The sequence below is a fragment of the Amphimedon queenslandica genome, unplaced genomic scaffold (assembly GCF_000090795.2).
Source record: "Amphimedon queenslandica unplaced genomic scaffold, v1.1 AMPQUscaffold_13274, whole genome shotgun sequence".
Lineage (NCBI taxonomy): Eukaryota > Metazoa > Porifera > Demospongiae > Haplosclerida > Niphatidae > Amphimedon > Amphimedon queenslandica.
The window spans coordinates 1-12,331 of NW_003546490.1; the positions used below are offsets into that span (position 1 = coordinate 1).

The 12,331-nt window shown below is 33.5% G+C and overlaps 2 protein-coding genes and 1 long non-coding RNA gene across 5 annotated transcripts in view; 1 reads left to right on the forward strand and 2 right to left on the reverse strand.

The window, feature by feature from the left end:
- Nucleotides 1–1,569: 1,569 nt before the first annotated feature.
- LOC109583856 (uncharacterized) lies at nucleotides 1,570–2,200 on the reverse strand (the record flags this gene model as incomplete). The annotated part of the gene is made up of 2 exons (XM_019999357.1): nucleotides 1,901–2,200; nucleotides 1,570–1,848 (listed from the first exon to the last, which is right to left on the reverse strand). Coding segments are annotated over exons 1-2 (355 nt in total), but the record flags the coding sequence as incomplete, so codon positions are not given.
- Nucleotides 2,201–2,242: 42 nt separating this feature from the next.
- On the forward strand, nucleotides 2,243–6,200 carry LOC109583871 (uncharacterized). Of its 3 annotated transcripts, none has more exons than XR_002185745.1 (10): nucleotides 2,243–2,281; nucleotides 2,329–2,468; nucleotides 2,782–2,908; nucleotides 3,617–3,776; nucleotides 3,882–3,936; nucleotides 4,643–4,803; nucleotides 4,853–4,887; nucleotides 5,711–5,780; nucleotides 5,835–5,964; nucleotides 6,015–6,200. It is a non-coding gene; the product is annotated as an uncharacterized LOC109583871 (long non-coding RNA). The 3 variants fall into 3 exon arrangements; XR_002185743.1 differs by having other exon boundaries at nucleotides 3,882–3,931; XR_002185744.1 differs by having other exon boundaries at nucleotides 3,882–3,931; nucleotides 4,643–4,798.
- A 4,142-nt stretch (nucleotides 6,201–10,342) lies between these two features.
- The window catches only part of LOC109583857 (kinectin-like), a 7,276-nt gene continuing 5,287 nt past the window's right edge, over nucleotides 10,343–12,331 (reverse strand). The window contains exon 14 of the mRNA XM_019999358.1: nucleotides 10,343–11,485. Within this exon, the coding sequence (XP_019854917.1) occupies nucleotides 10,455–11,485 (1,031 nt within the window). The 3' untranslated portion in view covers nucleotides 10,343–10,454. The remainder of the gene's footprint in view (nucleotides 11,486–12,331) is intronic.

Consider the following 12,331-nt stretch of genomic DNA (forward strand, 5'->3'; position numbering starts at 1 on the left):
ATGTTATTATGCAAGAATTATGGATCACCTTGCAATGTAGAGTAGAATTTGTGTCACGAGTAGGATTTTCATTTCGTATTTTCGTTGGTCGTTCGGAATCCTACTTAACCTTGTTTTTTTTTAATTTTTTATGTTCTTGTTTGTGTTGATTTTTTAATAATATTTATAATATTTCTTTAGTTGCCATTGTGATGCTTGTTGATTTTATGCAAACAATAATTTTCTTTATTATTATTATCATTGTTATGACTTTACATCATTTATGAGAGACAGCATTGAATAGACATGCTGAAGGAATATCAACTATCCTGATGACAACTGAAATTAATACTAGTCTTGACACAAGTCCTTGTTCAAGAAGCTGTGAGCTGAGAGTGTCCATCTTCCCTGCAATGTTGCAGCTATTCCTGTTCTTCCAGGCTGTTGTCATTCATATTATCATTGCATATCATAACACTAATTAATTATTTGTTTTTTTTTTAATAAAATAAAATCACACATTGATAAAACAGTAACATGTAAGATTAATACCTTCTTTAGCTGGAAACCTCCACTAAAGTATTGCAGTAGTTGATTCCAAGCATAGCTTGGTAAAAAAAATTAATTGCTTCTTCCAGAGCTGCAGATCTGAGCATGCGCGACCATACCCAAATTTTGGAGCACATGCTAATGCTTCTTTAATTAACAAAATGGCTGCATGCAGCGAAGATGGCTCTATCCAGCAGTCACAGTATCACTTTTTCCTTACTTGAAGAATGATCTGATGGGACATGGAACTGTGCATAGACTATTGGAGTAGATTGGTGTAAGAATTATCCTTGTAGCACCAACTGATACTGAGATACACACCGACAACTGGATTGACAGGACTTCAGACTTGATGATGATGATGATGATGATGATGACAATGATGAAAAAAGGTGGCTGAACAGAATGGCTCGTTCGCCGATTTTTGGCTTTTCTATTAGACAAGGTCTAGAGCCACGCTATGGGTACCAATGGAGTCCTCTGGTCAAGATAAGGTCCTCTATAAAGTCTGGTAAGCATAGGAGCTTGTTTTCCCGGTATAGCAAGGCTGCAAAAGTCGTGGCAGCCATTTTGTTTGGGGGTCAGTCCTACTTAGTAACGCTACCGCATTACTAATAAATTTCATAGACACTGACCAGCAACTACATCGATACAACTACTGTATAGCAGGAGATTTTCGTGGCCCAAATTTTTCGCGGATCCATCTAAAAATCAATTTCGTGGCTTTAACTTTCATGGTTTTCTACTTTTCAGTCATCTTGGATCATATTAACAATTTTCGCAGATTTAATTTTCCTGAATTTTGAAAGAAAAAAAAACGCGAAATCCACAAAAATTTTTGGCCACAAAAATTTCCCACTATACGGTAACAAATTTTCATCCATACAATTCAAGGAAATCAAAATTTGTAGTCAGACATGTACATTCATATAAAGCATGCAGACAGTTTTTCCACATGGTATAGGAGTGTTTCAGAAGATGTACATGTATAATATTTTGCACACACAGCCAAAACTAATACAATCAGTGATATTAACTTACTCTCTTGGTTTAACTTGTCAGCTACAGCATTCTCATTCATAGATTTAAGAGCATCTGACAGTGAGTCAAAGGTAGCTCCTCCTTTACCGTCAACATTATCAGCTCTGGACAACCACTGGGAGAGACATTCAAGCAAGCGTTGATTTACATCACCAGGGTAATTCCTTTCAATGGCATCCAGTGTGTTCTTGTATAGTCCTAGTCTCAATCCCAGCTCACACCATCTTGCCTGAGGGAAACCACATCTTTCCAATAGATCAAGAACATCAATAAGTTGCTCTATATGACATAATACAAACATACTACAGTATAAGGTTAATAGCTTATTTACTTTTAGTCAAGGGAGAAAGAAAGAGAGAAGGAGAAGAAGAGCTGCTACCTCGGCTGCTACTGCATTTTGTAGTCATTTCTCTCTCTTGCACTTGCAGTATGTACTAGAATAGGGACTAGGGAGGGGCTGTAATTTTTTTAATAGGGCGTGTCACATTAATTTTTTAAGAGCCTTGTACACCTCTTTTCAAGTCCGTTGTTCATCTGAATGCGCATGCGCGGTTGTTGTCCATTCATTTTAATGCATCTGCGCATGCGCAGTATGCAAAGCTAGCTTTTGAAGGGACAACGGACCAGAAAAGAGGTGTTAGTCTCGCGTAGCCAGACCACACCCTCCGTGCCTCCTGTCCTTTTGTTTCAGTATACTCTATTTATCTCTTTTGTAAGCTCCTTGGTTGCTGTTTTGGCTTTTATAGCATTTTATCATAGGAATCAGTATTCTCACCCATTGGCAATTCCCGTTTTTCTAAATTTTGCTTTCAGGAGCCAGGGCGCTTGCCCCTTTCTTGCTACATAGATATGCTCAGAATTACTGTATGGCCGGCCCTCTCAAGGCCGCTCTCATGCTGGTACGTAATAGTGGGGAAAAGGGTTGGGTTAATACTTGTAGTATTAATTTTGATAAGTTTAAAGATGTAAATTAATCTGAGTTTCTCAGTCAGCAAATAGTGTTAACATTACTAATTGCAAAGACGGTACTGATTTTGCCAAAAATCAAAAGGAGAGACACATGAGAGAATTCTCCATTTTAATTAAATTTTCTGATGCCTACCAGTATTGTCTGCCCTTGTCCTCATTTTTTACTTAAAATTAATGACGCACACCCATTTAATTGAAATAGAACCTCTCTTTTGACTTTCAATAAAATTTTTGTTCCTTCAGATTAAGTATCTGGTAGTTTAGGACTATAGCAATGTGACCTGTACATCACTGTCAGATCAAGAGCCAGTCTATACTGTGGTACGTCAATGATAGAGTGCCAGAGAGGACCGACATTATTCACATTAAAGTACGCTAGCAACAATACATACATGTACATGTACTTAGGCTGTGTAAAAAATTTTGATTCTGATCAAAATTGGAATTATTGAAATTACTTGAAAATTGAGTCAAACCCTTTAGTACAGGGACATTGGCCAAAAATAAATTCTGTATTTTTATAATAATTTTTTGATGCATATTCATTGTACATGTAGATGTACTTATGTTGTGTAGAAAGTTTGAGCTGACTCTGATCAGAGTTAGATTGTTATTATTTTTCTAAGCTGCGTAAAAATTGGATCAAAATCCCTGTGCTATAATTATGTATAATTACAGAGACTTTGCCCAAATTTCATCAAAAATAGAAAAGAAGACTGTTATTACATTTTTGATGTACTTGTATATACATGTACATGTACTTACAATGTGAAAGACTACTATAATCAAAATTGGATTTTTGTTAATTTTTGGCTGATACCATATAGCTGGAAATTTTTGTTGAGTGCTAATTTTTATTTGTTTTGTTGGCCAAAAGTTTCAATATAAATTTTAGACAATGAAAATTTAAAATTAACTGGGTATGAGCTGGTTAATGATTAATAATTAATGTTAATCAATGAAAATAAAATCAACAAAAATATCTTCTAAGGCCTGCTTGGATGGACAATAAATTTAATGGCAATGGAAATTCTCTGCTATAAATTATTAATAATACAGTATTTTTCTCTGTCCGTAGACTAATTTGTTACTAATTTTTATGTTAAGAAGCTCAAAAGTATACTGTACATGTACAATGTACATGTATAACAAGTCTTGCTCGTTCATGCCCATCAGTTATGAAGAGAATATTTCATTTATCAAGTACACTATCAGCAAGTCAGTCAAACAATTACCAGGTGAGACCACACCCACTGACCTCACCCTTTAGATTGACCACACCTTTCTTCAGTGCTAAATGTTGTCTAATATTATGTTCATCATTGGATTTATCTTTTTGATAGTTTTTTCAAGCCATTTCAAACCTGAAGCTATTTGGACTTTATACTATGAGGTTAGGTTAGTAATTAATTAATTAATGCCATATAGCGGGTTTATTTTGAGGATAATAAATTGCACAAATGACCCGTATCTGAATGTTCACGGAATTAATTTTTGCGAATTTGCACTATTCTGCCGTCTTGTACTGCATTAAACTGATTTTCAGAGAATTTAATTTTGCGAATCTTGAAAAATCTGCAAAATTTGTTATCCTTGAAAATAACCGTTATACGGTAATAGTTAATATTAATTGTAATTGTATACTTTACAGTATAATGCATGCATGCATATACATGTACAGTAGTTTGAAGGATAAAATTTTCACTAATTTACATGTTTAAAGAAGTCACAAGATTGATGATAGTGATTGACAGTATAAAGAAATTGCCACTACTAAATGCACCACTAATTGGGCAAAGCCCACTGATGTCAGTGATGTGAAGTATTTCTGTATGTGTGTGTGTTTGTGGGCATGGCTGGAAGGCGTGACTGGAGTTCAGAGCCCCTTAATGTTTTACATTCTTTCTAGTTTTTTATTGTAATGGAGCATGCTCCATTACGTATGTGTACATGCATTGCACTAAAATGGCAATATAGAATAATTTTTTGATTTTGTTTATTATTTTTGCTATTATATTTTTCATTTCACCGTCACTACAATGTACATATACATGTACATAATTATTATTGTTATTTATTTTTATTTTCATTCCTATATTGGTAGACTAGATAATCTCAAATAGTGGGATTGTTGCCACTGCTGAAGGTTACTATTGTAATACAGAGGTAGGTAAGTACCAAGATCCCCCACTTCAGCTGGACCAACCAACTGGTGGAGTATCTTCCTTATAATTCTCTGATTGAAATTTATATGATAAAAGTGAGGTACTGCTAGTCGTGTAACATGCAATGTCTTTATTGTTTGTACATGTAGGTTGCTGAGTCTTGTTTAATGAAATATTTGAATAAGTAAGTCTTTTATTACATTTTCTTGTACATATTGATGTCCTTATTTTATGTACATGTAGAAAGTTTGAATTTTCTTGACAAATATTCTTATAGTTATGAGCATTATTAAACACAAGCTGATTCAGATTAGCATATGGTTTTCTCAAATAATGGCGCCAAAATCACCCAAAATTTTTATTAAAATTTCTGACTTCTGATACATACTGTATGGATGCCCTTATGCCATGTAGAAAGTTTGAGCTGATTTCAACAAATAATGAGGATTTTTGAAAAAAGCCATTGTTTGAAGAAAGCAAAGGCTATAATAGACCATGATTTTTTCCAAGAAACCTCTGAAATCACTCTCAAATTTCATTACATTTTCTGATTTATATTGATGTCCTTATGTTATGTAGAAAGTTTGAGCTGATTCTGACAAAATAATTTTGAAGTTGTGAGTATTATAAAAAGTAAGCCAATTTTTTATAACAAAAAGCAAATGCTATAGCCCATGGTTTTTCCAATTTTTATTGTGTTTTTTGATTCTTATTGATGTCCTTTTCAGTGCTATGTAGAAAGTTTGAGCTGGATTTGATTGAAACTTCATGTGTTTATGAGCATTTTTTAAATTGCTAGCAGTAACTATTTCTCCATCCGTTTACTGATGTATTAGCTGTAGTTTAGAAAATTTAGCCAATCCTGATCGAAATTACATTTTTCACAAGTTTTTATTTGCTTAAAATTTGCCATTATAATAATTTTTGTTATTATTTGTACTTTTCTCTCTCTCCCTACACTAATAATTTATTTTTAATTTTTTGTTCTGCTCATTCATGTCCATCAGTTACATGTACATCTATGAATAGAACACTTCATTTATTACTTATGCCATCATGCAGTCACACAATTACCAGGTAAGACCACAGCCACTAACCACACCTATTTATGTTAACTTTGACCTCTTTTAGTTGCATGAGATGTCGTCTGATAAACAAGTACATCTACATGTGTATGCATGTCCTTCAGTGGACTTACATGTGTATTTTTTGATTTTTTTTCTCAAGCCATTTGCTATTTTGACTAAGATCTAAGAATCAGGTTAGTTGGTATGTAATTAATAATATAGTTTAATCTCTTTTTCTTTTTAGTGTGACGTGACTGATGTACTTCTGCTTCTCATCCCTGAAAATATTTAAAATTTCTATGACTGAAAATGTATGTACATGTAAATGTACTGTACTTTATGACTGAAAATTTATTACTTTTTTGTAAGTTTTAAAAATTATATTATATTTAATATGTGTTGTTACAAATACACATCCAAAAACAGTTAAGCTTTATGTATCTACAGTACCAAAGTAAATGATAGATCATTGCACCAGAAGTGCTTTTTTCAAATATTTTGATAACTGATATTACCATAATCAATATTAGCTGATACTGATATCTTATTATTCCTCCAAATGGTACATGCTACACGTGTACATGTAGGGCTGTGACTAATGTTTGAAAATTGAAATGTTTGTTTGTTAATAAGAACATTACAACCTTCAACAGGCATTTGAATGTAATGAATAGGTGTGTCAGTAGGTGTGGTATTGAGCTATACCATCTACATGTGGATGTATAAATTACAATGTTGTTAAGATCACTCTAATTAAATGCAGGACCCTTTGCCAATATTTAGTATCATCACTGGTGACTGATCTATAGGTAGTCCCAGTTATAGAATTATTCTTTAGCATTCTAGCAACATGCATGTGTGCCTTAAAAAGTCTACTTAATTGACAAGTTTTGCTTTATGCAGTATTGTCTCATTGTTATTATTAAGAACTTGGAATTAGCCACTAAATTGAAGGGAACGCAAGAACTAAAACTTGTACATGTACATCATTTCTAACACTATCACTGAAATATTGAAATGATGCTTAATTACATTTTTGTGGGTGGGACTAGCGGAAGTGAACCGCACGCTATTTGATTAGCATGGTAACATAATATTATTTTAAACAATCAACATGTTTTGTTATGTACATATACATTATTGATTGATGAATGTAGTAGACCAATAGCTGCATGTGGAATATGACAAGAGAGCATTATTATAATTGTCTTTGTAATGATTTTTTATAATTATACTGTTTACTCCTCACAACTTTTATAATATCCAAAGGAGACTAACTAATTATCTCAGACATGAGTATTGGCAACTTTCGAAAGATGTACTCATGTTAGTGGTTCATTATATATTTTTTTGTGGAGATGATAATTATGATGATGAATTAGCTTATGAGCTGTATGTTAATAAAATTAATGATGAGAATTTGTACATAATGTACTAATGATTAATAAAACAGATTGATACATAATTATTGAATTATTGTTTTTGTGTGTGTGTGTGTGTGTGTGAGTTAGATAATGAAGTTGTTATATAGTTGTTAGACTTTAAAATTATTGTAAATTGATGCATGTCAATATTTCTTAGAAAGTATATAAATTGATAGTGATACTCTACTACCACATCACCTTCACACTTTTGACTAACAATTTACTAGACTAGAGTAGAGTACGTTCTTTGAATGTTTCCCATTGCATAGAACATCATGTCTGACGTCATGAGTCAGGCTCTTCTGAATATTATAAAAGGAGTGAAGAGTAAACAGTAAACAATCATTACAAAGAGGATAATAATGCTCTCTCTTCTTATACTAGCTATTGCCTTTCTCCCTCAGTTTATCAGTAGTTCTAATCTTGCTCTTACATTTGATGCTGCTAACAGTACCTGTCTGCAGCCTGTACTACCTGCAGTGATACTAGTAATACTGATACCAATCAATATAACACAGATGATGCTCTATTAAATGAACTACTCAATAATACCAGGAACAATGATCAAGATATTCAAGAGATAAAACAGAAAATGAACAGTATCATTTCTTCTCTCTCTCATATCAAGGAGGCTGGACACTGCTACCTCTAATGCTTAAGCTATCAATGATATACTGCTACTGGTGGAAGATCTTATCATGTTACACAATGACTCATCTTCCTTCTCTCCTATCCCTATACTTCTTGTCAATGGATTAAGAACAAACAACCAAACAGTCCTTCTGGTGTATACCTACTGGCAATTGCTACTAATGGCACTCAATATGTTTACTGTAATATAGAGGAGCTGTGTGGTTCAGGAGGATGGACAAGACTATAGCATATCTAGATATGTCTGATGCTACACAGAATTGTCCTTTTAGGTTTAGACTGTACCAGTCAGGAGGAGTTATAGCTTGTGGTAGAGCAACATCTAGTGGAGGCAGTTGTACATCAGTTCAGTTTCCATCTAATAGTAGATCTATCAGTTACTCTCAAGTGTGTGGTCGAGTAGTGGGATATGAGTAGAATTCACCTGATGCAGTTTATCCCGGCAGATTTCAAGGTGAAACATATGGTAGTGTTATTGATTCTAACCACAATGATATTAATTCTTATTATGTTGATGGTGTTAGTATCACGCATGGGTCTCCTCGTCCACATATCCGGACACTAATGGCTGGACAATTTGACACTGTGTCCTAGGATGATGGCCGCTTCTGTTGTCCTTGTTCTCAAGGTAGCATTGAAAACTTAACTCCTCAGTCTTTCATTGGTAATGACTATACTTCTGTGAATCTGGTATTCCTGCTGATGGTACACATCGTTAGATATTTTACACACCTGATCCATTGTGGGATGGTAAAGGATGTGGTAATCTTGAAGTTAATTGTTGTACATCTTGTCCTAGTCTTCCTTGGTTCAATAAGGTACTAAACAGTAAACACTGCCACTACTGACTACCTTGATCTGAGTGTGTGTGCTGATGAAAGTACTAGTAACCAAGAAGACATTCCTGTGAGCTTTTATGAGTTTTATTTTAAATGATAAGAATTAAGAGCACTCAACAGTTTAACTTTATTATCTAGTTAGCTAACCACATAGTGACTAATGGAAAAAATAATTGACAATTATATTTACATTGTGATTGTACATGTACATATAAGTTTTAAGATAATTAACTGGTTGCAAAAATCACATAATGTATTGTTTCATAATTTCATTTATTGTTCATGATACTAAGTAATTGATTCTTCCTCTTCATGACTTAGCAACTCCTTGTTATCATCTTCAGGAAAAGTTTTGAGTTCTTCCTCCTCTTTATTTCCTTTGTATAGTATCCTAATATATTATTATATGCTATTAGTACAAGATTCTTTATTTCATTGCTGTCATTGATATCCACTGCAGTTTCATACCCTATTAATCTCTTACAATCATATGTTCAGTGATTTCATTTAATATAAATCGTTTCTTTTCCTTTTGTTGTGCAGGCTGTTCATAACTTCTTAGTCTAACTCTTTTTAATTCTTCTTTCTGTTGCATCTTCATTGTTTTTCTGCAGCAGTCCTCAAGGGTATAGGCTTATTTTTAATGCTTGTATGAAGTATGCATGGCAAAACTGTGAGGGTTACAAGTATGAGCATATTTTCTGGTATTAAAAGTTAATATTATAGCTGTTTATCATAATAGATCTCTATTACGATAAATCGTACAGTTATGTATACTAAAACTATAGCTGGAATAATAAGACACAGGAAACATTCATAAAGTTTCAACTTTCTTTGACTAATCTACTATTTTCAATACATTGTATGATGCTATTATTCATATCCAGTGCAACCCATTATACATGTAACTATAGATGTCATGATCATTCCAAATGCTAGTGCTCCTGTTGCTTGGCCCATTGCGCCTACAATGTTATAATTTATAGCATAAAAAGTTATACACTCCTCTGCTTCAAGCCTTTCTATTTCCGTTAATTTTGCTATTGTGCTATAACGATAAAAAACACTGCAACTCTATACTAGTAGCTGAAAATGAATTGTTATTATTAGTATATCTTATTAAAATATTAGAAGAGTCCAATAGTTTGACGTTTTGTTAAGATAAATCTAAAGGCTACAGTATTGTTACCATTCCTTCTGATGTATGGAAACATTATCCTTGCCACTTGATCTGGTTTAATGATGTGACAACTGACAACCAGCCAATAGTAGAACTATAACTCCAGTAATGACATATGTGGAAATGACAAATGTTTCATATAGTCACCTAGTCAGCAATCATTACAGTAAATTAATGATGTGCTGCAAATAATTATTTTGACAAAGCTGTACCTGCACATATTCATGCTGCCTTGTTTCATAGTTATGCATGGAAAAGTAGATGTGGTACAAATGTTGCTCTTCCTCCCTGCCCAGCAAGTGATGGAGTAGAACTACAACCTCATGCGTAATCTTCAAAAAAGATAATTAATTTTATTCAAAATAGATAATTTTCAAAAAAATTTAAATTATATTGCTTCAAAAATTAACCAATTATTAGTATTAATGATTAGCAAATTAATACTTTTTATCTTATATAATCAATAATTAATAATAATCAATAGTGTAAATTTACATTTACATATACATGCACATAATAATTGCTATAGTTAGCTGCATATACACAGCAATGTTTTATGGTTTACTAAGTTTATTTCTGTAAATTGAAATTTAAACTGACATTACTTTGACTTTAGTTACTCTAAATAGGATTGAGTCGGTGTCATCAAGATATTGCGTGTTATTCTCTTTATTGTATTCGAGTTGTTCGTGTCCTAGAAATTCTGGAAATCCATATCCATTGAGTGCTCGTCCAGTTACATTATACCATGCAACACGTCTTCCGTATGTCTCATTGGGATCTGTAAATTCATTGATTCGAATAACTTTTTCAATATGATTTTGATCAGCATGGCAGTTAACAGCTTGAACTGTAAACTCTCCACGAAATGGAAACTTGAGTTGATCGTCATTTAATCCTTTTGTGAGGTGAGCAAAAATAGATACATTTTTCCCTTTGTTTGCTCCAACCCCATTGGGATACACCATCAAAACAAAACTGTAACCTTGTTCTTCTTCATGTGTGTAAAAATGATCACTGACATAACTTCCATTATATTTTTTAAGTGCAGAGAAATTATTAACTCTAAATTCGAAAATACACCCATTTGTAGCAAATGAGACAGGTAATGAATTGCCCTGGCCTGATAAATCTACACTGGTAATACGAATCCTGATGCTATCATCTTTCACATAGTCTTTGAAGAGTAGGCCTTGTGGTATAAATGTTGCTCCTCCCTCCCCAACAAAAGCTGCAGTACCACTTCTTAGCAGTATTCCATTGATTACCCTCCCAGTGGCCTCAGGATTTGAGTCATTGTTAAATTCAATTTTCCCAGCAAAATGATTTTTGTCATGTTTTCTCTTGAATAGCTCTAGATTTACTCTTCCTCTCACAGGCCATTTTAAGGTGTCATCGTATTCACCTCTCATCAAATGTATGTAAATGCTTAGATGTGTTTCACTTCCTTCTGACTCTCCATTAGCTCTCACTCTTAGACAGAGCTTGTATCCGTTATGGTGAGAGTAGAAGCCTGGGCTGTACCAATGCTTGTTGCTTTTATGATGTGAAGCAAAAGATGTCATCAATACTTCCACTGGTGGAGTGTGTGGCCCTCCTGAATCATCAGACAATTTTGAGACTATGAATTAGATATTATCATGACAACATGAGTGTGATATGTCATTTTACATATACATGTACATTGTAATTGCCATTCATGTCTAATAATCATTTTAATTACAGATACATGTACTAAGTTCAGACCCATAAAAATCTCAACTGAAATGCATACTAAAAGAAAAAGTACCAAATTATTACTAAATAAATAAGCTACATGTACACTCTGTTAGAATTATGGTCACACACAGTTTTGTTAAATATAATTATTATTATAATTTTGATTTCTTTATTTCCTTGTATCATGGGAAGCCATAAGATGAAAGGCACCGCGTTGGGTTTATATCTGGTAGACGATCACTTCCGGTGCAATATACATATTTACCAGGATGTGACATAGCTATGATTAAAGGCACCGACAGTGCAATATATATATTTCACCGGAAGTAATGCATGGCTAAAGCTGCTGTAACAACAATGATAAAACTTTAAAATTTTAATTTAAACAATATAATATAAGTTATTTGTCAAATATAAGTGATCTTAGATCTATTTTTTCAGTAATCATATACCTAGTTCTCTTCTCTATAATTAATGGTGATGCTACCAATAGAACAGCCTTGAAAAGCTGGAATTTGGCACTTGCTTTGAGTAACACGAGTAGATTGTGAGTGACGCTCTTCAATACTGTAAGACACATTCTTGTCAATACTGGTCAATACACGACATGCTTCTTTTTCTTGGTCCAACGATGTCCTCTCATAGCTTCGCAATGCCTCCAGTGATCTATGCCCGGTTGTTTTTTGTATAATCTTTTCCGGTACACCAGCCTTAAATAGAGCAGTGGCACCTGTGGCTCTCAAACTGT